Raw genomic sequence first — 25,532 nt, 5'->3', positions numbered from 1 at the left:
CTCTCTATTGAATTCATGTTTTGCTATCCACCATTAGGGTATTTGAACCAGTGTCCCAAGATGGATAAGCTTGGGGCTCTGGATTACACATTGAGTGGCATTATGACTGTGCCACCACCTCCTCAATGAAGTTTTTATCATGAAATAAAGAGGAGTATTTATAACATGTCACAATCAGTACAGCAGTATGCCTTTTAAGAGACATGCTCAGATCATGTGAGTGAAGGGCATTTGGGTCTCATACTCCATCTTGCCTCTGATTGCTTGAAGCATGCCTCACGACTGGAAGCATGCTCTTCTGTTGTAACATAACATAATAGGTTATCATAAGCCCAGATCTGTCTGTGCCTAAGGAAATTAAAGTTTGTACATAATGGTTATAATTAATGTCTGTTGGAATCTTCAATCAAATATTCACACCCACATGGTTGAGTCAGGTAATACACACCATTGGAGGTTAATTCATGCCTAATCCTAGTAATTAAGCCTGACCAACTGCATTGCAATGCAGTTCTTGATATCGAAGAACAGTGCATCTTCTGGAGGGTGTACAGAATGGTGTATGCTCAATAGTCTACCACTAATCACATGGCAGGCTGATGACAAAGGAAGATTAGTGGCAGTGAACTGTTTCAAGCAACACTTATTCAATACCACACACTGGGAGAGGAAACAAACACTTAAAAAGTAAAAGCAGAGGTCAAATCACAAAAATACTACACCAACTTGAACATTAAAATTTTTAATGATAAGTTGTTGGTGTTTTGACGTGCACAGGAGGAATGAGGGAAGGGAAAATGAATTTTTTAAAATGTTAATTTGACCACTTTTATTATGCTTTCTAAAAAGTGCTATAGTCACCAATATGGGATAGGGGATATGTGGTTGTTAGAAGGAGTGCTTTCTTATCTATCACCTCTGAATAATTTACTTGGTTGTGACAGCCCATCAAATCCAAAACTACTCGGAACATTTGGCAGGGCCAGTATGAAATAAATGAACAGGACTGAGCTCCTCTTGAGATATTAAAAACCATTCAAGTGCTGCAGTTTGCAATGTCACTTACCATTTGTCTCATTGAAATCATCAGTTGGCTTGCTTTCAATCAGTGAGTATGGGTTTCCACTTCCTGACTGACCCATAAGAACCTTTCACCAAAAAGATCCTCTGACGAATGCAACTGTGTGTAATATTATTACAAGTGCAAGGTTATATGTGGTTATATTTCGGGATTGTCTTTAATTCAGGCTAAGATAGAAGAGTGAAGCGGACCATGCAACCTGCTCTGAATTCTGGTGGCTTGCAGATCATTTCTGAAGAATTATTATTTTCAACTGTTAACTCTTGTTTCACTTGATCTAGAGGCTGCCAGACCTACTGACTATCTTCTAGCACTTTACAGATGTTGGAAATGTGAAATAAAAACAATATTTTGCTTTTATTTATGTCTTTAATATAGTTGAGAACTTGGAGATTGTTTGGAAGAATGGAAGGTTAAGAATGAAACTAAGTTTTTCAATCCAGGGTTCAGTGCCTTTTTGAGGAATGCAGTTACTGTTGAAGTTCCATAGACCCACTGGTACAACAATATGTTCTTATGATTGATCATTTAGTGACCAAACCAGGGGCCAAGCAACTCTTCGCTTTTTGATGAGTTTGGCTGCACATCGTGAAAAGTAAGCATCGTTGCTTTGTGGTTCGTGTTTCTCAAAGACTGCTTTCCTTTGTGATTAGATTATGGTAAACTATAACACGTTGCTCTGCAATAGCTGAATAAGGTACACCTGCATCCACCTATCACTTTCTGACCTACCTACCCCCTCCAGTCCACCCCCACCTGCCTGTTTACCTCTAAGCCCCCTTTCCCCCTCCACATTCCTGATGGAGACCTTATGCCTGAAATGTTGACTCTTCTGCTCCTCGGATGTGTATGACCTACTGTGCATTCTAGCGCCACACTTTTCAACTCTGACTCATCAGTATCTGCCGTCCTCGCTTTCTCCAAGATCCACAGTCATCCCAAGCAGCTAGATTTATCATCCTCTCTGGCTTGTGAGCGAATGGTTTAGCCTGCCTCAGACAGGCAGCATTCATTTAATTCCAGGTAATTGTTGAAACAAATTTCCTGATGCAATCCTGGTTAGACCAATAGTGGTTCTTGGCTGATGAGAACCATCTATCGCACTCCTGCACCCACCTTGCAATCAGAATTCATGGGGACACTTGGAACTTTTTAATGCTTGATTATTAAACCACTGCTAAAGTCTTTGAGCCTCAGAATTACTTGGTTTGTGTCTTATTGTGTCCTCTCTGTCAGGCAATTGACTTGGTGATTATTAGACAGTTGACTGTGCAGAAATTTACCATACGCCTGACTGACAAAGGAGTGAAATAAAGAATGTTTGTATAACTCGCGTGTTTCCTGATGGTGTACTGACTTGATGAGATGACTGTATCGAATGATGTTTTGCAAGAAATTATCATTAAGAAGTCTTTGGAAGTGATTATTTGTTTTAACTTTATAACAAAAAGAACAACTTGTGCTAAAAACCTTTATTAAAAAAAATGAAAATGCTGCATCTATATTGTCACTTCTCCATTGCAGAATGCTTGAGGCAATGTCATTTTCTGGATCTTGGAATATTTCACATTATAGAATGTGGTTTGGCATTCCAACTGCAAATCCTTTTGAAGTGGAAGTAACTGTACATGTAAGATTTACCTGAAGCACCAAACTGAAATGAAATACTTCAAAGTAGTTCTATAATGTACTTTACTTATCTAATACCCTATAGTCCATGTTTTTTCTTCTCAAAAGTACTGTACTAAAAAAATGATAATGGTTGGGTCTGCTTGAAAATTGCAAATCAATTGTTTCTCAAAAATAGATTTACAGATCTTGTACTGTTTGGTCCTCAGAATCTGTCAAGAGAGGGAAATGTCTGTGTTTTATAGAATTATCCAGGCTTCTCAGAGCTTGTTACTCATATGTGTTCCCTTTAGGTGAAATGTTGGGTCACTAGTTCCTTCTTGGGAATTTAAAATGTGAATATTAAGAGTGGAAACTTGTTAGCCCCTGCTGATGTGGAGGCAGGATAGTTGAGAAGATCATGAGATGGCCACGGAGGAACTTCTCAAAGTCAAGTTGTTTTTAAAAACCTCTTTTTCCAACCAAGTGTTGAATGGTGAGTTTAAATTCTTATTGGGGTGTGGTGAGAGGTCTTGCATTGCTATCTTAGCATCCATTAATATCATGTTCTTAATGAGCAGTTTTCCATTTTTTCCACCCAGTGGACAATGATCATTCAATTAAGTGCCTTCCTGCTTTCTTTCCATAACCATTTATCTGTTCTTGGCCCTAAGAACTATACTTCACTCCTCCTCGAAAATATTTGATGTTTTGACCTCAACCACTTCCTGGCAGAGAATTCCACATCCTCAGTACTCTCCAAGTGATGACATTTCTCCTTGTCTCAGTCCAAAATGCAGTATTCCTTATTCTGAGATTGTGATCCCTGGTTCTGGACTCCCCAATCATTGGGAAAATACTTCCTGCATTTACCCTGTCTAGTCCTGTTATAGGTTTCTTTTGAGATTCTCTTCTAAAAGTAGAAACCGGATGGCAACAATTCCTGTCATGAAAATTAGAGTGGTTACCTGGAACTTAACTTGCTTTTCCAGACCTTCATCTTGGACACGAGGCATCAATATCTTAGAGAATGCTACAAAGGCACTGTCTGCACATAAACCCTGTCAATGGTCCTTGGCATCTGACATGTGCCAAGCTCATTAGACCCTCATGCTATATGTCTGATCCATTTGTTGTATGGATCGGAACTTCCATGCACCTGCACCTTTTCATTGCAATGCAAATGATGGAGTGTTTTGCACACACAGATTGGACCTGGATGCACCCCGGGGAATTTCATTCACTCTCTCAATACTTGCTCGCTTTGTGTCCGCTTTGAAACTCTCAGCAACTCCGCATTTCTTGACCTTTCAGTGCTTTGCCCCCTCAGACACATCTTAAAAGTTCACAGTACTTATGTCTTTCTGTACTGCTAAATGCAGATGAAGGATAGGCAGCTTCTCATGGTTTGAAACAAAAAAAACATGCAGATGCTGGAATCCAAGAAGGGTTACACCCGAAAAGTTAACTTCTTCACCTCCAGCCTCCAGCTTCTCATGGTTGTCAGCAGTGAACAAGAGAGGAAACTGTCTCCACAGGTGCACAGGTTGACTGACTGACTTTACTCTTTCATGTCTGTGTCTCTGCTGTATCATGCATCAGCCACATCCGACACAGCAAACAAATGGCAAGTGCTTCAGCCAAGTGGCAGCGCTTCAAAGTCAAAGTAGAGTAGACCTCTACCACCAGGTTCTGCCACCAGTCAAGGGGTCCTTTCACAGTAGATCAAGGTCGGTACAGGGACTTGGTCAAGGTCCATCAACTGCTTAAAGGCATTCACAATCAGTGGTCTTTTTCACAACATTCTGGGGCATGTGTCACGGTGAGTCCTGTAGGTTCAGTGCATGTCATCAGGGATTCACAAGTTGAGGAGCTGCGCACTGCTTAGTCAGGGGTTTGGTCAGTCATCAGAATGTCCCATTAAAGCTGTTTCAAGATCAGCACAGGTGGTACTGCGGATAAGTGGGAATTTAAAAGTGTAGGACAGTTCTCATGCTTTGTCAGGGAAGTTGTTGTACACGATGCTGGGGTTTGGAAATAGCAACCTCAAATGCAGGGAAGGCGTAGATGGTGAGGTGGAAAACTTTAACGTACATAATTGACTGGGGGCTGGGAATGGTGGAGATAGCTAATAGATGGATGTGGAATACTTTGAGGGGATTTATCGGTGGTCATCAATATTATGATCTCTAAAGGTAGGGATATGGAACACATTTAGTGGGCATGACTAATCTGTGGAGCCGGGAGCTCAGGGGCTGATAATGAGAGCTGAAGAAGTGGTGTGGGGAACATGGGAACAATCAATTGTAGTAGGCTGGCCAGGAAATGCAAGAATAAAGTGGAAATAGAGATTATGGAGGGCCCCATGCTTAGCAGATTGGTTCTGCGAGGTAACCCTACTGCAAATCCTCTTGCAAGGATGCCTGCCTTGAAGAAGTTTTCCTCCTCTCTGGACAAGAATCTCAGGGAGTCCCTCTCCCAGTGTAACTCCCAGGGTCATTTCCTCTGCCCTGAAGCTCTTCAACCATGTCGTGAAACAAACTCGCTACCACAGCCACATTTGCTTCCTCAGTGCCTGCCTCCGTAACCAACTCATCCCACACGGACTCCGGACCACCTTTAAACCAGCAGAGTTCGGACCCAAACAGGACAAACAGTACAGACTACAGATTCAAAAACACCAGCAACAGTTCTCCTTCAGGATCCTCCGCTCCAAGCTTGCAGCAATGCGCCGGCACCTAACCTCTCTACATCAGCCCTGCCTCAGCTGAGGGCCACACACTCTCAGAATTGCAAAGGACCCTCTCTGTACTACATCCTCAGGAGAATTCATACTCTCAACAAAAAGTATTTCAATTCCATCTCAAACATCAAAAACTGTAAGTACAACAAACTTTTATCTACCCACCTCCATAACCAGCGCTCCTCAAACATTCCAGAAGATTCTCCTGGCCTCTGAATCGACTCAAATGCCATTAGCCATGCGGCTGATGCAGCTGTCACCCCCATGCTGATTAATGATGTCACTTCCGCACCCATTGTGGCCACTCCCACAACCACTTCCACCCCTCATAATTCCTCATGCATCACACGTGACATCTCTTCCGCCCTTCACATCATCGCTGATGCCACATGCTCAGTGACTTCCGCCACCCCTACTGCCGTGGTCACCACCACTTCCGCCCCCACCAGTGCCACTCACCTGCATTCTGCTGACATGCCCCCCACAGACCCCACTGTCACTATCCCCACCCCCCAGAACCCTGAGGGGAACACTACCCCTGCTCATGACTCCACCCTCCATTCCCCCACCATCACACCCACTCCAGTTACAGTTTCTGCCCCCACTCCCAGCTCTACACCCACACCAGATCCCAGCTCCCAGCCCTGCCGAGTTTTCACCATTTCCCCTCCTCCTCACTGAGGACGAACAATCAGTCCTCAGCAAAGGATTCGCCTTCATCCCCCTCCGTTCACGCATCAATGAATTTAATACACGCTGTGACGTCAAACAATTCTTCCATTGCCTCCGCATCTGAGCTTACTTTCACAATCAGGATTCCCGCCCACCTTCCGAGGACCCCTTCGCTCACCTCCAACACACTACATCCACCTGGACACCCCGCGCTGGCCTATTACCTGCCCTCGACCTCTTCATTTCCAACTGCCGCGGGGACATTAACCGCCTAACCTGTCTACCCACCTCCCCCACTCCAACCTCTCACCCTCACAATGCGCAGCCCTCCAATCCCTCTGCTCCAATCCCAACCTCACCATCAAGCCAGCGGATAAAGGGGGTGCAGCGGTAGTCTGGCACACTGACCTCTACACCGCTGAAGCCAAATGCCAACTCGAGGACACCTCTTCCTACTGCCCCCTCGACCATGACCCCATCCGCCCCATCATCAAACCATCATCTCCCAGACCATACAGAACCTCCTCACCTCAGGAGATCTCCCACCCACAGCTTCCAACCTCATAGTCCGGGAACCCCACACTGCCCGGTTCTACCTCCTTCCCAAGATCCACAAGCCTGACCACCCTGGCCGACCCATTGTCTCAGCATGCTCCTGCCCCACTGAACTCATCTCTACCTACCTTGACACTGTCCTATCCCCCCTAGTCCAGGAACTCCCCACATACGTTCGAGACACCACCCACGCCCTCCACCTCCTCCAAAACTTCCGTTTCTCCGGCCCTCAATGCCTCATCTTCACCATGGATATCCAATCCCTCTACACCTCCATCCGCCATGACCAGGGCCACCAAGCCCTCCGTTTTTTTTCCTCTCCAGACATCCCCAACAGTACCCTTCCACCGACACACTCATTTGTTTGGCCGAACTGGTCCTCACCCTTAACAATTTCTCCTTTGGTCTGGAGGAAGTGGGAAGATTCAAAGGGGTAGCCATGGGCACACGTATGGGCCCCAGCTATGCATGTCTCTTTGTTGGCTACGTAGAGCAGTTGATCTTCCGTAATTACACTGGCACCACTCCCCATCTATTCCTCCGCTACATTGATGACTGCATTGGCGCCACCTCGTGCTCCCGCGAGGAGGTTGAGCAATTCATCAACTTCACCAACATGTTCCACCCTGACCTTAAATTTACCTGGACCATCTCTGACACCTCCCTCCCCTTCCTGGACCTCTCCATCTCCATTAATGACGACCGACTTGACACTGACATTTTTTACAAACCCACCGACTCCCACAGCTACCTGGATTACACCTCTTCCCACCCTACCTCTTGCAAAAATGCCATCCCGTATTCCCAATTCCTCCACCTCCGCCGGATCTGCTCCCAGAAGGACCACTTCCACCACAAACCACACCAGATGGCCTCCTTCTTTAGAGACCACAATTTCCCTTCCCACGTGGTTATAGATGCTCTCCAACGCATCTCGTCTACATCCCGCACCTCTGCCCTCAGACCCCACCCCTCCAACCGTAACAAGGACAGAACGCCCCTGGTGCTCAGCTTCCACCCTACCAACCTTTGCATAAACCAAATCATCCGCCGACATTTCTGCCACCTCCAAACAGACCCCACCACCAGGAATATATTTCCCTCCCCACCCCTTTCCGCCTTCCGCAAAGACTACCTGGTCAGGTCCACGCCCCCCCCCCCAACTCAATCAACCTTCCCATCCTGGCACTTTCCCCTGCCACTGTAGGAACTGTAAACCTTGCGCCCACACCTCCTCCCTTACCTCTATCCAAGGCCCTAAAGGAGCCTTCCACATCCATCAAATTTTTACTTGCACATCCACTAATATCATTTATTGTATCTGTTGCTCCCGATGCGGTCTCCTCTACATTGGGGAGACTGGGCGCCTCCTAGCAGAGCGCTTTAGGGAACATCTCCGGGACACCCGCACCAATCAACCACACCGCTCCGTGGCCCAACATTTCAACTCCCCCTCCCACTCTGCCGAGGACATGGAGGTCCTGGGCCTCCTTCACCGCCACTCCCTCACCACCAGACGTCTGGAGGAAGAACGCCTCATCTTCCGCCTCGGAACACTTCAACCCCAGGGCATCAATGTGGACTTCAACAGCTTCCTCATTTCCCCTTCCCCCACCTCACCCTTGTTCCAAACTTCCAGCTCAGCACTGTCCCCATGACTTGTCCGGACTTGTCCTACCTGCCTATCTTCTTTTCCACCTATCCACTCCACCCTCTCCTCCTTGACCTATCACCTTCATCCCCTCCCCCACTCACCCATTGTACTCTATGCTACTTTCTCCCCACCCCCACCCTCCTCTCGCTTATCTCTCCACGCTTCAGGCTCACTGCCTTTATTCCTGATGAAGGGCTTTTGCCCGAAACGTCGATTTTGAAGCTCCTTGGATGCTGCCTGAACTGCTGTGCTCTTCTAGCACCACTGCCAATCTTTATATGCATTACTTGCCACTTTCAATCTACTCCTAAATGCAAAATGAAATTGTTGTGCTTTGAGAGGGCCACATCACAAACATGCTGGATAGAGAATGCCACATAATCCTTGCCTGCTGTGCTCATCTACAAGATTGGTGTTGGCAATGATGAGATGTAATGGCTGAAGAGTTGGAGGAATGGGTGAAGTCTTCTGAGGAAGACTACTTTGAGCAGGAGGAAACCACCTTTAGATAAGATTACTTATTGTGAAAACAGGTCCTTCGGCCCAACAAGTCCACACTGACCCGCCGAAGCGCAGCCCACCCATTCCCCTACATTTACCCCTTTACCTAATACTACGGGCAATTTAGCATGGTCAATTCACCTGACCTGCATATCTTTGGACTGTGGGAGGAAACCAGAGCACCCGGAGGAAACCCACGCAGACACAGGGAGAATGTACAAACTCCACACAGACAGTCGCCTGAGGCTGGAATTGAACCCGGGTCTCTGGCGCTGTGAGGCAGCAGTGCTAACCACTGTGCCACCGTGCCACCCTTTTTAAAGAACTTACATTTATGTACCATCGTGTACATCCCCAGGATGTCCGAATGCTCTTTTGGGTCATTGGGCAATACTACACTTAATTGACACCCAATTCCAATAGTTGTGAGCTGGTGCAGTGATTGTTCATTGTGTCAATTTATTGGTGCTTGAAAGGCAAACAGTTTGTTCCTGCTTTGAAATGAATGTGGCTTCAGTTTGTTGTTTCTTTGTCTGTTTTTGTGTTACTGAATTTAAAACTTTGGTTTGAAGGCTTCCATGGATATTATTATTGCAGCCACAACATGTTGAACTACATTCTACATTGGGAGATGAAAACACTGACTTAGCAATATCGCATCTTACAGCGCTGTCTAAGGATGGGTAAGGTGTGTGGTCTGGTGCTTAAAGGGTGATAAATGTGCAATTGTAAGTGAAGTGAAGTGCCAGTTATGCCATCATGTGCCCTAAGTGGTGTTGGTTTGTGATTGCTGTCCTACTACTTGCATGGTGAAGGACACTCCAAACTCTTAACAATTGACTGGGCACACAGCTGAGCTTCGAACATGGCACTGATGGCCAGGATCCTGGGATACCACAACAGTGGTGGTTTCTTCTGCCAGAGGCAAGTAGGAGAAAATGATAACCGGGGACAATAAGGGTGTCACACAGTCTGAGGTGATTTTGGGACAACAGCGTAAGAAAAAATGAAAACGCTGGGCCTTGCAGCGAGACGTCCTTTAAGAAATCCATCACAGAAAACACTGAGTTGATTTCCGGTAAGAGTCAGCACTTGGGGAAAGAGGAGAGAACAAGGATAAATCATGGGTCAGGTGTGCTAATTGTTGTAATTTCTTGACCCGTTAATGAGGTCAGCTGAAGTATAAAGTATGCTAATAGAAATAATTATGGGCCTTGAATGATGACAGTATTGATGTGGTACCTCCTAGTACCTCATGAAGATAAATTTGGGGGAAAAAAATCTACTTTCAGAGACATTCGAAGAGGTTTCAGTGTTGGATGCAGGCCCCTCATTTCAGTATTGAAAGGCAGATAAGAACTAGGAGCAGGAGTCGGCTGCTCAGCCCTTCGAGCCTGCTCCACCACTCAAGGTCATGGCTAATGTTTTTGTGGACTCGTTCCACTTATCCGTGGAGTTCCTTTATTTTTCAGAAAAAGGATCTATCTTGGCTTTAAAAGTGATTACTGAGGTCACGTCAACTACTTCCCTGGGCAAGTACTTCCATAGATTAACAACCCCCTGGGTGAAAGGTTCCCTCTCAGCTCAGTTCTAAACCTGCTTCCTCTAATCTTGAGGCCATGCCCTTTTGTTCTCGTCTCATTCACCAATGGAAACATCTTATCTATTTATATCTTATCGATTCCCTTCGTAATTTTACATGTTTCTCTTAGATCCCCTTCCTCCTTCTGAATTCCAGTGAATATAATCCCAATCTACTCAGCCTCTCTTCATAAACCAACCCCCTCAACTCCGGAATCAACCTAGTGAACCTCCTCTGCATCCAACTCCAGTGTCACTACATACGTTCTTAAGTAAGGAGATCAAATCTGCACACAGTTCTCCAGGTGTGGCCTCACCAGCATCTTGTACAGCTGGAACCATAACTCTCTGCTTTTAAACTCAACCCCTTTAGCAATGAAGGGCAAAATTCCACTTGCCTTCCTAATGACTTGTACCTGCAGACAACAGACCAAGGCAGATGCCACAGCTACTGAAAAGTCGACTTTGCTGAATTATGTAGTCGTCCAGGTGTGTGTTCATACTGGGTGATGTCCTCCCCACTATGAAAATTGTCATTATTGTAAAGATACTGAACTTAAGCATTTTCAGGTTCTGAGATTTATCGACTTGGCAAATAGTCAAGACGTCAGTTTGTAATTTTAGTGAGAAAATGTTATATGGGCAAAACGCAAAATATATCCACATTTATTAACATCTATTAAATTTTTTACAACTACCACATTCCGTGTAGGAGGTTTTGAGGTTGCTTCTGGACCTGTTTATATCCTGTTGATCGCAGAAGTCAGGAAATATTTGTCTGATGTCACCCTCTAAGTTTTGCAGACATTGATGTTTTGCTGCTGATATAGTGTTTGTGAGAGTATTCTGGCTGCTTTATGGATTATTGGGTTACATTGACAGGAGGTGTAATGTGCAGTCAATGGGAAAATACAGATTAGCTTTATATAAACAGACGACATAATGGAGCATAAGCATGGATGCCATCAGTGATTAGGAAGTGTAACAATGTTTTCTGATTTCACTTTTCTGTCCTATTGAAATTCATGACTTGCATGTGGCTAAATTTAACTTGCAGTGTCAAAACTAGATCATTGTACAGTCAGACCCTGCTATAGCCCACTATTTGCAACAACAGTTCCTGAAAGCTGATCAGGAGCAGAAAAGGAAAGGACGTTTTTCTTTGTTTTTGGGCCAGCAGTAACCAATTATTAGTATCTTTTGAGATCTGTTAACTTGGCACAAATCGCAAATTGAATATAGGATCTTAATTTTCCTTTCTTCGTTGAATATCACATTAGGTTATAAGGTTACCCATAAATCAAAGGTGAAATTATTCAAACTATCCACTAATATTTGCAGTAACATCCTTTTGTGGTGAGTTGAGTTTTTTATATCTGTAAAAACTTAGGACAGATGGTAGATTTAAAAAAAAGAGTAATTGTAATTCTGCCAAAATTAGGAGATTATGTTTTGGAACCGAAGCAGCCATTCAACCCTACCATCTCCCTCCATGCTTAGGAGTGTCTCCTATGGTATGTATGCAGTTAAATTGATGACACCCGCATTTTATTTTTCAATGCATTGTACAGATTGATCATTTTCAAATGTGTTCCACCGTGCATTGCAGCAAGAGATTTGAACAGGGATCAAACCTACTGAAAATATGATTCCCTGAAAGATATTCCTATCTCTTGTCATCCACCACTGTCATCCCCATCCCACCATATTTTACATTTCACAGATATTGATTTCCAGCAATTGAGAATGTTGAGTGTGTCAACTTACATTTGGCGGTTGTGCAAGTTCCCAATCTGGACATTGTGAGATTCTTGATTTATGTTATCTAAATTACACAGCAAAAACAAACTGGTGTGCTCTATAAATGTATTGTTGTTGTTGTTCAGTGTGTTAGCAAAATAATACAATACTTTCCAAGGAGTAATTTAATTCCACTTATGATATCAATGTGCTTTGCAGACAGCTGTATGTTTTATGGCAATTGGGTTGTCTAGTTTCCAGGGATAATTTTTTGAGAGAGATCTGGCTGCCAGCAACTGATCATTGGTCCCAAGTTGTCTGCGAGAGAACTTCTGGTGGTCTTTCTCTTTCTGTTTAAATTACAGGGGTGAACAGATTGTGGTGTGGTCCTGGTCTCCAGTAGAATTATTGCTAGTTGTGCAGATTTAATGCTGCAGTTGATTATTGTTCCAACCTTTGGGCAAACATATATTTTGCAAATTAAAGGTCCCATCAGAAAGTAGCAGTATTGCATGTATAATTTGGAATAGAGAACAGTGACATTAGGAAATGAACAATTTTCTGGTTTTGTCTTTGCTTGCTTATTCATCAGCAGTGTAAGTAAGGAGGCAACTATTTTGAGCAATAGTTAAAGGAATAATCAGCTGGTATCAGGATAAGAGCAGATAGAGGTTTTGGAGATTTTTTTCTGATTGTTGCTTGTATGTTTTGCACCAGTTCTGAATTTTCTTGTCTTTAATCGTAGCTAAAGGGTCATTTGAGTAGGCCCAACATTTATTGCCACCTAATTCATCTTATGGTGATGTTGAGCTGTTGTCTTGAACTACTGTGGTTCTTGGGATGTCAAGGCACCCACAGTGCTGTTGCGTAAGAGTTCTGGGATTTTGACCAAGCAATAGTGAAGAAATTGTGACATACTTCAAATCAGAATGATGTGTGTCTTGAAGGCAAATATGTAGATGGTATTACAATTTATCTGCTTTCCTTGTTCTTGTGGTAGACATTGTAGACTTGGAAGGTGCTGTCTTGGGACCTATGTTGCAGTGCCTCTTGCAGATGGTACACACTGCTGCCATTGTGTATTGGTGGTGGATGGAGTGAATGTTGAAGATATAAGGTCGGTTGCCTGCCGGACTTGTCCGACCTGCCTATTTCCTTTTCCACCTATCCACTCCACTCTCTCCTCCTTTGACCTATCACCTTCATCTCCTCCCCCACTCACCCATTGTACTCTGTTACTTTCTCCCCACCCCCACCCTCCTCTAGCTTATCTCTCCACGCTTCAGGCTCACTGCCTTTATTCCTGATGAAGGGCTTTTGCCCGAAATGTCGATTTCGAAGCTACTCGGATGCTGCCTGAACTGCTGTGCTCTTCCAGCACCACTAATCCAGAATCTGGTTTCCAGCATCTGCAGTCATTGTTTGTACCCTGCCTAGTGACCTGTTTTATCCTGAATGGTGTTGAGTTTCTTGGGTTCTGTGGGAATTACATTTGTTCATGTGAGTAGGGAGATTTCCAACACATTCCTGATTTGTGCTTTGTACAAGGTAGACAAGCTCTGGGAGTGGGGGCAGAGGCGGAGTGGAGAGTCGGGTGTGAGTTATTCTCAGCTCAGTAACTGTAGTATTTAAATGGCTGGTTGAGTTCAGTTTCAGGTTAAAGGTAACAGCCAAGCGGTTGTTGGTTGGTGATTCAGTGATGATGATGGCATTTTGAAGGGTGATGGTTATGTTTTTTTTAAAGAGATGGTTAGTGCCTGACACCTGTGTTGTGCAGATTTTACTTGCCACTTATCAGCCCAAACTTGAATGTTGGTCGGTCCTTGCTGCATTTGGGCATGGACTGCTTCAATGTTGTGAATGGAACTGAACACTGACTATCTTTTAGATGCTTTATGCTTCAGGTTCTGCAGTCATGACACCTGCTTTTTGGGATGTTGATTTTTTTTCCCTATTCCTGATGCTAAATGCACAGTCTTTTAAACTGTTGACGTACAGGGATTTGGCAAGCAAGCAAACTGCCCAATTTACTTTTGGTGCAATAGTTATTGGAGTGAATGTTTCAAGCTGTTTGTCCAAGTTTGAGGATCTACGATGAAAATCACTTGGATCCCATGCTGGTCTCTTCGAGGGTGCCACTGGGTATGCCCTATTCACCAAGCAGTTTGCCTGTTTCTGATGAAAGCAGGAAAACCTTTGTTGAAACAGTCAGTAGAGTAACTTCAGATAAAATGTGTTCAGGTAATCCGTTACTGACATTCCAAATTGACTTCAAGGCAATTGTGTCCTCTTGCTGATGCAAAGCGAAAATGTTATACCTTCAAAGAAAGAGAACAAAAGGTCTTCTATTTTAGACATTCATGAATCATATATTCTAGTTTTCCCATATAAAGAGCTCTGCACTAATCATTAACATGCAACAGTTTAAAGACCTCTATTAACTTCGTCTTTCAGAAGAATAATAGCAAGTGAATCACAGGAATTTGTCAAATTTGCTTCAATAATTGCACTGCAATTGACTCTAGAATTTGCCTATTTACGTTATGTTCTTTTATAGAATGCTAGAGCAGTGCTAAGAGGCAGATGAAACTTTAATATAGCTATATCTTATTAGTGAAACATTTCTGATTATGTTACAAGCATAAACTGCCTGTCAGTATTTTCATGGGGCATCTGAGTGAAAGGGCAAGGTTGAATTTCATGGTTGTTTGTAATGAGTGTTACTACGGTACTAATATTTTAAAATGTTTTTCCACACTTAGGAAGTACATACTCTTTGGAAAATAGTTTTTCTTTTCTTCAAACTTTAATGGGAATTGTAATACATGAAATGTAATTCAGTTGCATATGTTCTGTTCTTCAGCTTTATAGTTTGTGGAAATGCAACAAGTATATTGTTCTTTGAAACCCTCCATGCCTTGATACCCAAGTATTGGCCTCCACTGAAGCATACATACCTGTGGTTGAGTATCCTCTGTCATCGTTTCCCATTTTCTACCATTCTTCCTTATTGTGCTGCCTTCTGCTTGATTGATTCCTGTCATTGTTCACTGTTTGTGTTTCTCAGATGCACCACATCACAGTGAAGAGTTGCCAGATGATTGAGAATTGAGGTGTAACTATTTTTGGTTTCACTTTGAGCAATGAAGGACAAAGGAAGAGAATGAGGAAATAATGGGAACCCTAAGTCATTTTGGACTGTTGAAAATATCCTACAGTTAAAAGATTGATGGCTGATTAGGGACAAATTGAGTATGGGTAACCTGAGTGGTGTTATACAAAGATTCAAAGAATTCAGTCTACACCTTTTAAGAGTAGTTTGGCCAAATCAAGTCTGAAGGAAATAAGTGTTTTTTTAACAGTTGGAATGATTGTAGATGGAGAGTGTTAATTGGAAATGCTTGTGAGATGGACAGTGGTGTTTCATGCCCTTCATGAATCTGTGCAAATTGGCTCAATGGGACGATTCAAAATCAATCCATTGAAGTGAAGGTTGAGGCAACATGATGGCAAAAGGACAAGTTAGTCTGAGAGCCCAATGCAAAGAAGACTGAAGGTCTGGAATTTGACATCATAGGCTGTAAGCAAAAGCTACTCATCTCAGCAGAAACAAGTCATGAGCTCAGGTGAGCATGTCTAAATATTCCAGAAGAGCTTTACAGTTCTCGTTGCATATATTGGTTGGAAAGCAGACAAACAAATTGAGTGATGCAAACTTGAAATGTTCAGAGTCTGAGTCGCAGCTTGGAGGAAGAGTCACACCTGACTCAAAACGTTAACGCTGTCTCTGTCTCTTTCTTTCATTCTTTTTTTCTTTCTTTCTCTCTAACCACCACCAGCTATGACCGCCCCCACCCTGAATCCCTGTCTCTCCTCAGTTGCTGCCAGACCTACTGAATTTTGCTAGCATTTTCTAATTACTGTCAGATTTTCAGCATTCAAATGTATTTTGATTTTAACCAAATGGAAAGTGTGTTTTTTTTTAGATTAGATTAGATTACTTACAGTGTGGAAACAGGCCCTTCGGCCCAACAAGTCCACACCGCCCCGCTGAAGCGTAACCCACCCATACCCCTACATCTACATGTTGTTTGCAGTAAAATCAATTGGTAGACTCAGGTAAGGGAATTTGTCCCGGGTCTTGAGAAGACATCATCCCACTGGCAGACACTACAGGGAAAGCTGACAACACTCATGAATGTAAGGAGACTGACAAGAGGAACTCCATGGATTAATGTACAGTTTTGCTAATGCTTGAGTATAATTTTGTGCATAGTGGGTAACTTGGGTAGCTCAGTGTAAATGATATTGCATGCCAGGTTTTTGGTATGAAAAAGATAATGTTTGCAATCAGATTGTAACCTTGTACTAATGTACATCCTGTCTTGTTGTATTCATGTGACCTTTACCAAGAGGCTTACATGAAAAGCATCCAACTTATCATGCATTCACTCAGGACAGTGCAATCAGGCCGGTATTGTGTAAGCTTGTAGTAGGCGCATCTTGGGTTGCTAAGAGAAGCTGAAACTCTAAGCATAATCTTTCTTGGATATTACAGCTGTGTCAAGAGGTTTGGAAAATTGCAGTTGTTATGTCCCTGTTCAATAATTGAGAGATGGCTCAATCATTTTAGTGTCAGGGGAAAGCTATTGGAAATCATTGTCGAGGACAAAGGTAGTTCTCAAATGGGAGTAGTATGAATTGATAACTAACAACCAGCATGGGTTTGTTATATATGAAGTGAATTGTGTATGTCAAACCTGATAAATTTCTTTGACGTAATCGTGTGTTTCAAAAGGTAGTGTACATACATTCAATTTGGACTTCGAAAAGGCATTTAATAAAGCACCTTATAACTAATTTCTTCAGGAAATAGATGTGTTAATGAGATGGTTACATGTAAATGACTGAGACTTGCCTGCAGGGAGTGCATTTTTGAAGTTTGTGGATGATGCAAAACCTATAAACAGAGAGTGTTAGTCGACTTCAAGAATATGTGAACAGACTGGTAAAATGGGTCAACACGTCTCGAGCTATTTCAGGTAGATGACTGTAAATAACATTCTTGATGAGTCAGCATGGATATACAGTACAATCTACATAGTCCTGCCATGAGAGAGCTGCAATTACAGACTAACCAAGGGATATCTATTCTCAAACCTTAAGCATGGCAAGGCCAGTTGTTAGGGTGGTTAAGAAAGCACATTGGATGCTAGAAAATGGAGCTTTGAATTTAAAAAAAAATTTGCATTTCATGACTATAGGATATCTTGTGCTTAGCAGCCAATGAACCACTTTTGTTTTTGAAGTGCAGCCAATGTTGTAATGCAGGAAATGCAGAAGCTAATTTGCCAAAACCTGCGATAATCAGGTAATCAGAATAAAGGGTGAAAATTTACCAGAACACCATGGACACTCCTCCTGTTCTTCAAAATATTACCATGGGACCTTTAAATCAATAGGGCCTCAGTATCTTCCAACATGCAAAAACACTGAGGTCTTATGAGATCTGTGGGGGGGAAAGAAGTCACTGTTTAGGCCACAATAGTAAGACTGCATTCTATCCTGGCCACATCCATCCTGAAGAAGGGCTTATGCCCAAAACGTCGATTCTCCTGTTCCTTTGATGCTGCCTGACCTGCTGCGCTTTTCCAGCAACATATTTTTAAGCCCACATCCATTCAAGTTTTTCCAGAAGTTCGTTTGAAGAAGAAACGTCGTGCAGAAAACCTGATTACACATATTCTCAAGTTTTTCATGATGTTCATATTCTTGTACATATTACGATAGCCATCTGGAAAATGTGTTTGGGTCAGATCCTCTAGGGGTTTTAATCACTGAGCTATGCTTTGTAGATTAAATAATGTGAAATAACTGTGCTTGAGATGTATTCATTTTTAAAAGCAACATGTTTAAACTAGTGAAATCAAATTAGTCATATGGTTTTACAGAATATCGCCCATCTGAAGGAACCACCCAATCCTGAGTCTTTTACATTATATTTTCAAGGCCCAATGAAATCAAAATTCTAAGTAGAAGATTGATCTATTATACAATTACTTTTAACTTAATTCAAGTATGTTTATTTTTAATCAGATTTCAAAACCAAGTGGCAAAATCCATAGCTTTGGGAAGAGAGAGCAGTCAAGCAAGAGGAACCCAAATGCTCCAGTTGTGGTGAGAGGATGGCTTTACAAGCAGGTACAGCACTGTGCACTCTTAACTTGATGATTATTGGTCATTCTTCAACAACAAATACAAGGTGACAGACTTGATTCATGATCAAGTGGAAGGAAAAGTTACATCTGATGAAATTTCATCTCGCTTTGGCTCAGAAGAACATATTTGGTTAACTGTGCAGGATATCACAGGCATGTTTGTAGTAGTGCACAATTAAAATTAAAGTTCAAGATAATGTGCTTCATTGGAAAGGAAGTAAAGAGCTGGTTTTCTCCTCAACAATATGACTTCATTTAAACACACTGGTTTTGAGGAATACTGAGGTGAGGGAGGAGTGCCACAAATTGAAAATACTTCATTTGGAATATGTTGTTTTACTTGTGACGAAATCCAGCATGTTGGGCTGGAAGGACTAAATCATTAAGTGCATTCATGGCTGAGTTGGACAGATATTTAAGCAGTATGGAAATCAAGGGTTATGCACAAATGGTAGGAAAGTGGAGTTGAGGAATATCAGATTAGCCACGACCTCATTGAAGGACGGGCAGAACTAATGGAGTAAATCGCCACTACTACTATTCCTGCATCTTGTGGTGTGGTTATCATGTGAAAAGTTCCAGCTATTTGTCAGTCACACAGCATGTGATTTGAAACTTTAAAAGTCATTTGGAGACTTAGCAAGGCCAAACCCCTCAGTAGAAGGATGGAGTTCTGGGTATTGGCTTTGAGAGGTGAAAGACATTTGAAGGAATTGGAAGATGATCGTGAGATTCAAAATGAAGTGCTTCGGGAGTTAGTGAGGCCAAATCTCTCTCTCATGAAATGTTGTTGAGAATTGTGCGGAACTATTGGATAGGCAAAAGAAAAATGTGTTTTGTATAGCACTCTTCACAACCTCTGGATATCCCAACGAATGCAGTATCTTTCAAAGTTGCTACTGTTGTAATGTAGGCAAAAATAATATCAACTCACTTTTTTACAGAGCAATATCCATAAACTGCAATTAAAAAAATCAACCTAAATATAAGAAACATAAGAAATAGGAGCAGCAATAGGCCATGTGGACCTTTGGATCCCTTCTGCCATTCAGTATGATCATGGCTGAACTTAGCCTGTTGCCTCCATTTCCCGATACCCTTTGATTCCTTTAGTCCTAAAAACTGTATCTATCTTCTTGAAAACATTCGATGTTTTGCCCTCAACCGCTTTCTATGGCACAGAATTGCACAGGCTCACTGCTGTGGATGAAGAAATTTCTCCTCATCTCAGTCCTAAATGGCCCACTGCATAACCTTGGACTCTGACTACTGATTCTGGACTTCCTGACAATTGGGAATACCCTTCCTGCGTATACTCTTTCTGGTCCATTTAGAACTTTCTAGGCTTTCATGAGATCACTCTGCTTTCTTTTAGACTGTGGTGAATATAGTCCTTAGTGATTCAATCTCTCTTAATATGTCTGTCCTGCCATTCTAGGTATCAGCCATGGTCAACCATTGTTGAGCTCTGTCGATAGCCACAACATCTTTATTCACATAAATAGTTGAAATTGCATACAAAATTCCAGGCCTGGAATAATTGCAGTAAAACGTCCCTACTCCTGTTCTGAAATTGTCTTGCTATGAAGACCAACATACCGTTTGCTACCTTGACCACCTGTATTCTTTGAGCAACTGATGGACAAAGGGTATCCAGGTCTCATTGCATCATCCCTTTCCCAATTAATCACCATTCCAATAATAATCCACCTTCCTGTTTTTGCTACCAATATGGATAATCTCATTTAGCCTCATTGTACTTAATCTTCCATGCATTTACCCAGCAACTTGGCTTGTCTAAAGTAGAAGGAAATCTTCTCTGAAGTGTATTGCTTGCGTGCTCATGCTGACCAGATATGATGAAAACCTCCCTGATCTTTGAAAATTTCCAAGAGATATTGCATTCAAAATTGCCAAATGCAAACGTTTTTTTAATAAGTGTAAGTATAGGAGCAGACCATTTAGTGTATGTACCAGCAGTTTGGAAGGTAGACATCAGGAGGCTAGAAGAACACAGGAGTTAGGGTTAGATCCAAACTGTTGACTTCTCTGCCACCTGAAACTGCCTGGCTAGCTGTTTTCTTCCAGCCTTCTGCTTGTCTACCTTAGATTCCACCATCTGCAGTTTTTTTAAAATTTCTAGCTGTTTGCAACAGGTGTTCCAAGCTCGTCCCAGTCATAGTTTTGGAAACTACTCCTGTTCGAAATGTGTGCATATGTATTTTATGTATTATTCTATTGAATTTGCTTATACATTCCCACCATATTATAATTTGCAGATCATACCTCGTAACATAAAGCAGAGTCTTATCATTTTGCACTGATTGTGTTAGCAATTATATTAATATATGTTTCCCTGATGGAAACAGTTTGTCCTCTGAAAGACAGCACTTTTGAGCAATTTCTCTGCCCTGCATTGAAGTGTCAGCCTAGATTCTGAACTCCAGCCTCTGGCATGGGGCTTGAGCCTACAACCTTCTGACACTGAGGTGTTACCACTGAGGCAAGTGTGAGTGATCGTCACTCTCATTCCTGCCGATGAGGATGTACAATATCTTTTTAGCTGCAGAGAAATTTAGATTTAGATGACTTCGTGTGGAAACAGACCCTTCGGCCCAACAAGTCCACACCGACCTGCCGAAGTGCAACCCACCCACACCCATTCCCCTACATTTACCCCTTCACCTAACACCATGGGCAATTTAGCATGGCCAATTCACCTAACCTGCACATTTTTGGATTGTGGGAGGAAACCGGAGCACCCGGAGGAAACCACGCAGACACAGGGAGAATGTGCAAACTCCACATAGTCAGTATCCTGAGGCGGGAATTGAACCCGGACTTCTGGTGCTGTGAGGCAGCAGTGCTAATGACTGTGCCACCATGCTGCCCACCTTTACAGTCTGATACTTGAGATTGTTATTTAACTTCTTTGCATTAACCAAAATGTATTTAGAAAAGAGAAGCATACAATTATGGTATGCAATAGCACAAGCAAACATTTTTAAAGTTTCCAGGTAATCAACAACAAATAAAACTGGGCATGTTAGATAATTTTGATAAATTTATTTCAGATTTACCATTCAACTTTAAATTTGAGCTACAAAAGAGCATATTGTAAATCCCATCAAACCGCCTTACTGAGATTTTGCAAACTGAATGGTAGGAACTCAGGCATAAAAATCAACAGAAAAACTTGTTCAAAATTTCATGTTGATTAGTCATAGTTATCAGGAATATTTGTTTGCTGAATACAGCCAAATTGCATGAAAGGCAGTAGTTGGTGTGATAGTGATATTCTTGAGGTGTGGGTATATCTATTGACATAAACTTGAAAGGAGAAAAACTTCATTCTAGTATAACATCCTTCAGAGTAGGAATGTTGCTAAGACTTGAACTCACCAAAGCCAGTTAGAAAAATATCCATGTTCACTTGCCATTAATCCATCAATGAGATAATGCAATGCAGTGTGGGGCAGTAGCTATTGTTTTAGAGGATTATATGGTCTCCAGTTTGCCTCAAGATGAGAAACAAATGGTATTAGCCTGTGATAACTTAAAATTGTAGAAGTTTTTTTGCAAATTAGTACAGTGGAAAGTAATTGGATATTTCAATCCAAGATTAGTATCTCTTCAGTTTATTATTACTATTACTCAAGACATGGTGGGGGTGGAGTGGAGTTATTTAGCTATTAAACCAATAAATTCCACCGTTAAGTAACTGAAAGTTTACCAGCAATGGTTGGTTCAGACACTCCATTATTCATGTCAGGAGTAACTGTGTTAACAGAAACTAAGCAAATAAACACATTTACCTGTGCTAGTTTCAGGTTGCATTTTTCTTTGTTGAACAATTGTTTTTAAAAACCTAATTCCAGACCTGGATTTCACAGATTTTATTCAATGTATTTTAAATCTGTACTGATGTGGGCAAGGTTCCATTGAGCTTGCTATTTAAATTGAGTATTACCTTTTTTAAAGATAAATTTGATCACTGAAGTAGGTATGCCAATTGATTTCCCGTTCACCTCCAATATTTACAGGGCTTTTTGTTGCGCTGTTTAATTTGGATAGGTTTTTGTACAATTGCAACAAAATATCACTGCAGTGAGGTTTTCTCTTTGGGAGGTCAGTGAAACTAGTTTGAGCAGAATCCATGTGACTTTTTGTAGACTGCAAGGAATCATGGTGCAAAACATTCTGAGTTGGTTCCAACTTGAGCTTTACTGCAGGAAATAATGAGCATAAGTTTTGGACAAAATTAAAAATGTCATTAAGACTTTTTTGTTAAATTATAGATTCCTTTACAAAGCCAAGAGTAGCTCAGTATTGTAATTAGTTTGTTAACAGATCCATTTATGGTGAAGAAGAGCATGTACAGAGAGAGGATTTGATGTTTATGATATTGCATATTGAACAATGGAATTTGGTGGGAGGGGAGGGGTTCAAAGATATTGGGGGAAAGGTTCTTGGAAAAAAATGTTTCATTGAAACAATTTATTACTGATGTGAAAAACATGCCTAATAAATACGGGATTGAAAGATACCAAATAAGATGTGAATCTCAGAAACTTAGTGTTGACCGACTTGATACTGACATTTTTTACAAACCCACCGACTCCCACAGCTACCTGGATTACACCTCTTCCCATCCTATCTCTTGCAAAAATGCCATCCTGTATTCCCAATTCCTCCACCTCCGCCGTATCTGCTCCCAGGAGGACCAATTCCACCACAGAACACACTAGATGGCCTCCTCCTTTAGAGACCGCAATTTCCCTTCCCACGTGGTTAAAGATGCCCTCCAACACATCTCCTCCACATCCAGCACCTCCGCCCTCAGACCCCACCCCTCCAACCGTAACAAGGACAGAACGCCCCTGGTGCTCACCTTCCACCCTACCAACCTTCGCATAAACCAAATCATCCGCCGACATTTCCGCCACCTCCAAAAAGACACCACCACCAGGGATATATTTCCCTCCCCATCCCTTTCTGCCTTCCGCAAAGACCATTCCCTCCGTGTCTACCTGGTCAGGTCCACGCCCCCCCCTACGACCCACCCTCCCATCCTGGCACTTTCCCCTGCCACCGCAGAAACTGTAAAACCTGTGCCCACACCTTCTCCCTCACCTCTATCCAAGGCCCTAAAGGAGCCTTCCACATCCATCAAAGTTTTACCTGCACATCCACTAATATCATTTATTGTATCCGTTGCTCCCGATGCGGTCTCCTCTACATTGGGGAGACTGGGCGCCTCCTAGCAGAGTGCTTTAGGGAACATCTCCGAGACACCCGCACCAATCAACCAAACCGCCCCGTGGCCCAACATTTCAACTCCCCCTTCCACTCTGCTGAGAACATGGAGGTCCTGGGCCTCCTTCACCGCCGCTCCCTCACCACCAGACGCCTGGAGGTAGAACGCCTCATCTTCCACTTCAGAACACTTCAACCCCAGGGCATCAATGTGGACTTCAACAGTTTTCTCATTTCCCCTTCCCCCACCTCATCCTAGTTTCAAACTTCCAGCTCAGCACTGTCCCCTTGACTTGTCCGGACTTGTCCGACCTGCCTATCTTCTTTTCCACCTATCCACTCCACCCTCTCCTCCCTGACCTATCACCTTCATCCCCTCCCCCACTCACCCATTGTACTCTATGCTACTCTCTCCCCACCCCCACCCTCCTCCAGCTTATCTCTCCACGCTTCAGGCTCATTGCCTTTATTCGTGATGAAGGGCTTTTGCCCGAAATGTCGATTTTGCTGCTCCTTGGATACTGCCTGAACTGCTGTGCTCTTCCAGCACCACTAATCCAGAATCTGGTTTCCAGCATCTACAGTTATTGTTTTTACCTCTATGTTTCAATAAGGTTACCTGCCATTATTCAAGACTCCAAGGAGCACAAGCCCAACCTTTTCCATCTCACTTCAACGACAATCCTTCCAAACATGGGATGAGCCTAATGAACCTTCTCTGGTTCACCTTGAATGCCAGTTTATCTGTCATCAAGAAAGGGGTTCAAAACTGCTCTCGGTATTTCAGTTGCTTTTTTAATTGCTTGCTGCACAGATGCTGACAGACCACCTGAGTATTTCCAGCAATTTCTGTTTTAGCACAGTATTTCACCTGTCTGAAGGATGTTGTGAAACTTGAAAGGGTTCAGAAAAGATTTACAAAGATGTTGTCAGAGTTGGAGGATTTGAGCTATAGGGAGAGGCTCAATAGGCTGGGGCTGTTTTTGTGGAGCGTCAGACGCTGAGGAGTAACCTTAGAGGTTTATAAAACATGACTGGCATGGATAGGATAAATAGACAATATCTTTCCCCTGGGGTGGGGGAGTCCAGAACTAGAGGGGGCATAAGTTTAGGGTGACAGGGGTTAAAATTTAAAAGGGACCTTGGGGGCAACACTTTCACGCAGAGGGTGGTGCATGTATGGAATGAGCTGCCAGAGGAAGTGATGAAAGCTGGTACAATTACAACAGTTAAAAGGTATCTGGATGGGAGTATGATTTGGAAGGATTTAGTGAGGTATGGGACAAGTATTGGCAAATGGGACTAGATTAGTTTAGGATATCTGGTTGGCAAGGACGAGTTGGACTGAAGGGTCTGTTTCTGTGTTGTACATCTCTATGACTCTGTGGTCTGACAAGTGCCTTGTGTAGTTTTGGCAAAACCTCACCATAGATATACTCCATTCCCTTTGAAATGAAGGCCAACTTTCCATTTGCCTTCCCTATTACCTCTTGACCTTGTGCGCAGGTGTTTTTAGATTTAAGAATAATAACTCCCGTAACCCTGGTGCTGTAGTTTTCTACAGCCTTTTTTCCATTTAAAGCATATTCGCTACCTCTGTTCTACTTGTCAAAACGCATAAGTTAACATGTTCCCACATTATGTTCCATCTGCTAGCTTCTTGATTTTTGTATTTCATCTCACATTTGTGCTTACTGAAGTTTGTGTATGATTTGTGCAAAAATGTTCTATTGCATTGTTATGAACTTCTCTTTTTAAACAGTAAATTTTGGTCTATGTGAAAATAACTAACTACTGCACTTGGTCTTGACCATTTTTGGGCAGGAAATTGTTGGTTGCCTGTTATTTGTGTGTGCTAAAACTGCTGAATCTATGCAGAATTTGTAAATTTTGGTTTGATTAAGCATTCTTCCCGTTCATTAG

The 25,532-nt window shown here is 42.6% G+C and overlaps 1 protein-coding gene across 9 annotated transcripts in view; it reads left to right on the top strand.

Moving 5' to 3' along the window:
• The window catches only part of plekha7b (pleckstrin homology domain containing, family A member 7b), a 463,115-nt gene that overhangs the window by 304,011 nt on the left and 133,572 nt on the right, over positions 1-25,532 (top strand). For all 9 annotated transcript variants that reach the window (XM_072592385.1, XM_072592393.1, XM_072592389.1 and 6 more), the window contains one exon: positions 18,232-18,336. In XM_072592385.1, coding sequence (XP_072448486.1) covers positions 18,232-18,336 — 105 coding nt within the window. The remainder of the gene's footprint in view (positions 1-18,231; positions 18,337-25,532) is intronic.

Source organism: Chiloscyllium punctatum, chromosome 22 (assembly GCF_047496795.1).
Source record: "Chiloscyllium punctatum isolate Juve2018m chromosome 22, sChiPun1.3, whole genome shotgun sequence".
In the NCBI taxonomy this organism is placed as follows: domain Eukaryota; kingdom Metazoa; phylum Chordata; class Chondrichthyes; order Orectolobiformes; family Hemiscylliidae; genus Chiloscyllium; species Chiloscyllium punctatum.
Note: the sequence above shows the minus strand (reverse complement) of the source record. Positions and strands in the feature narration are given on the sequence as shown.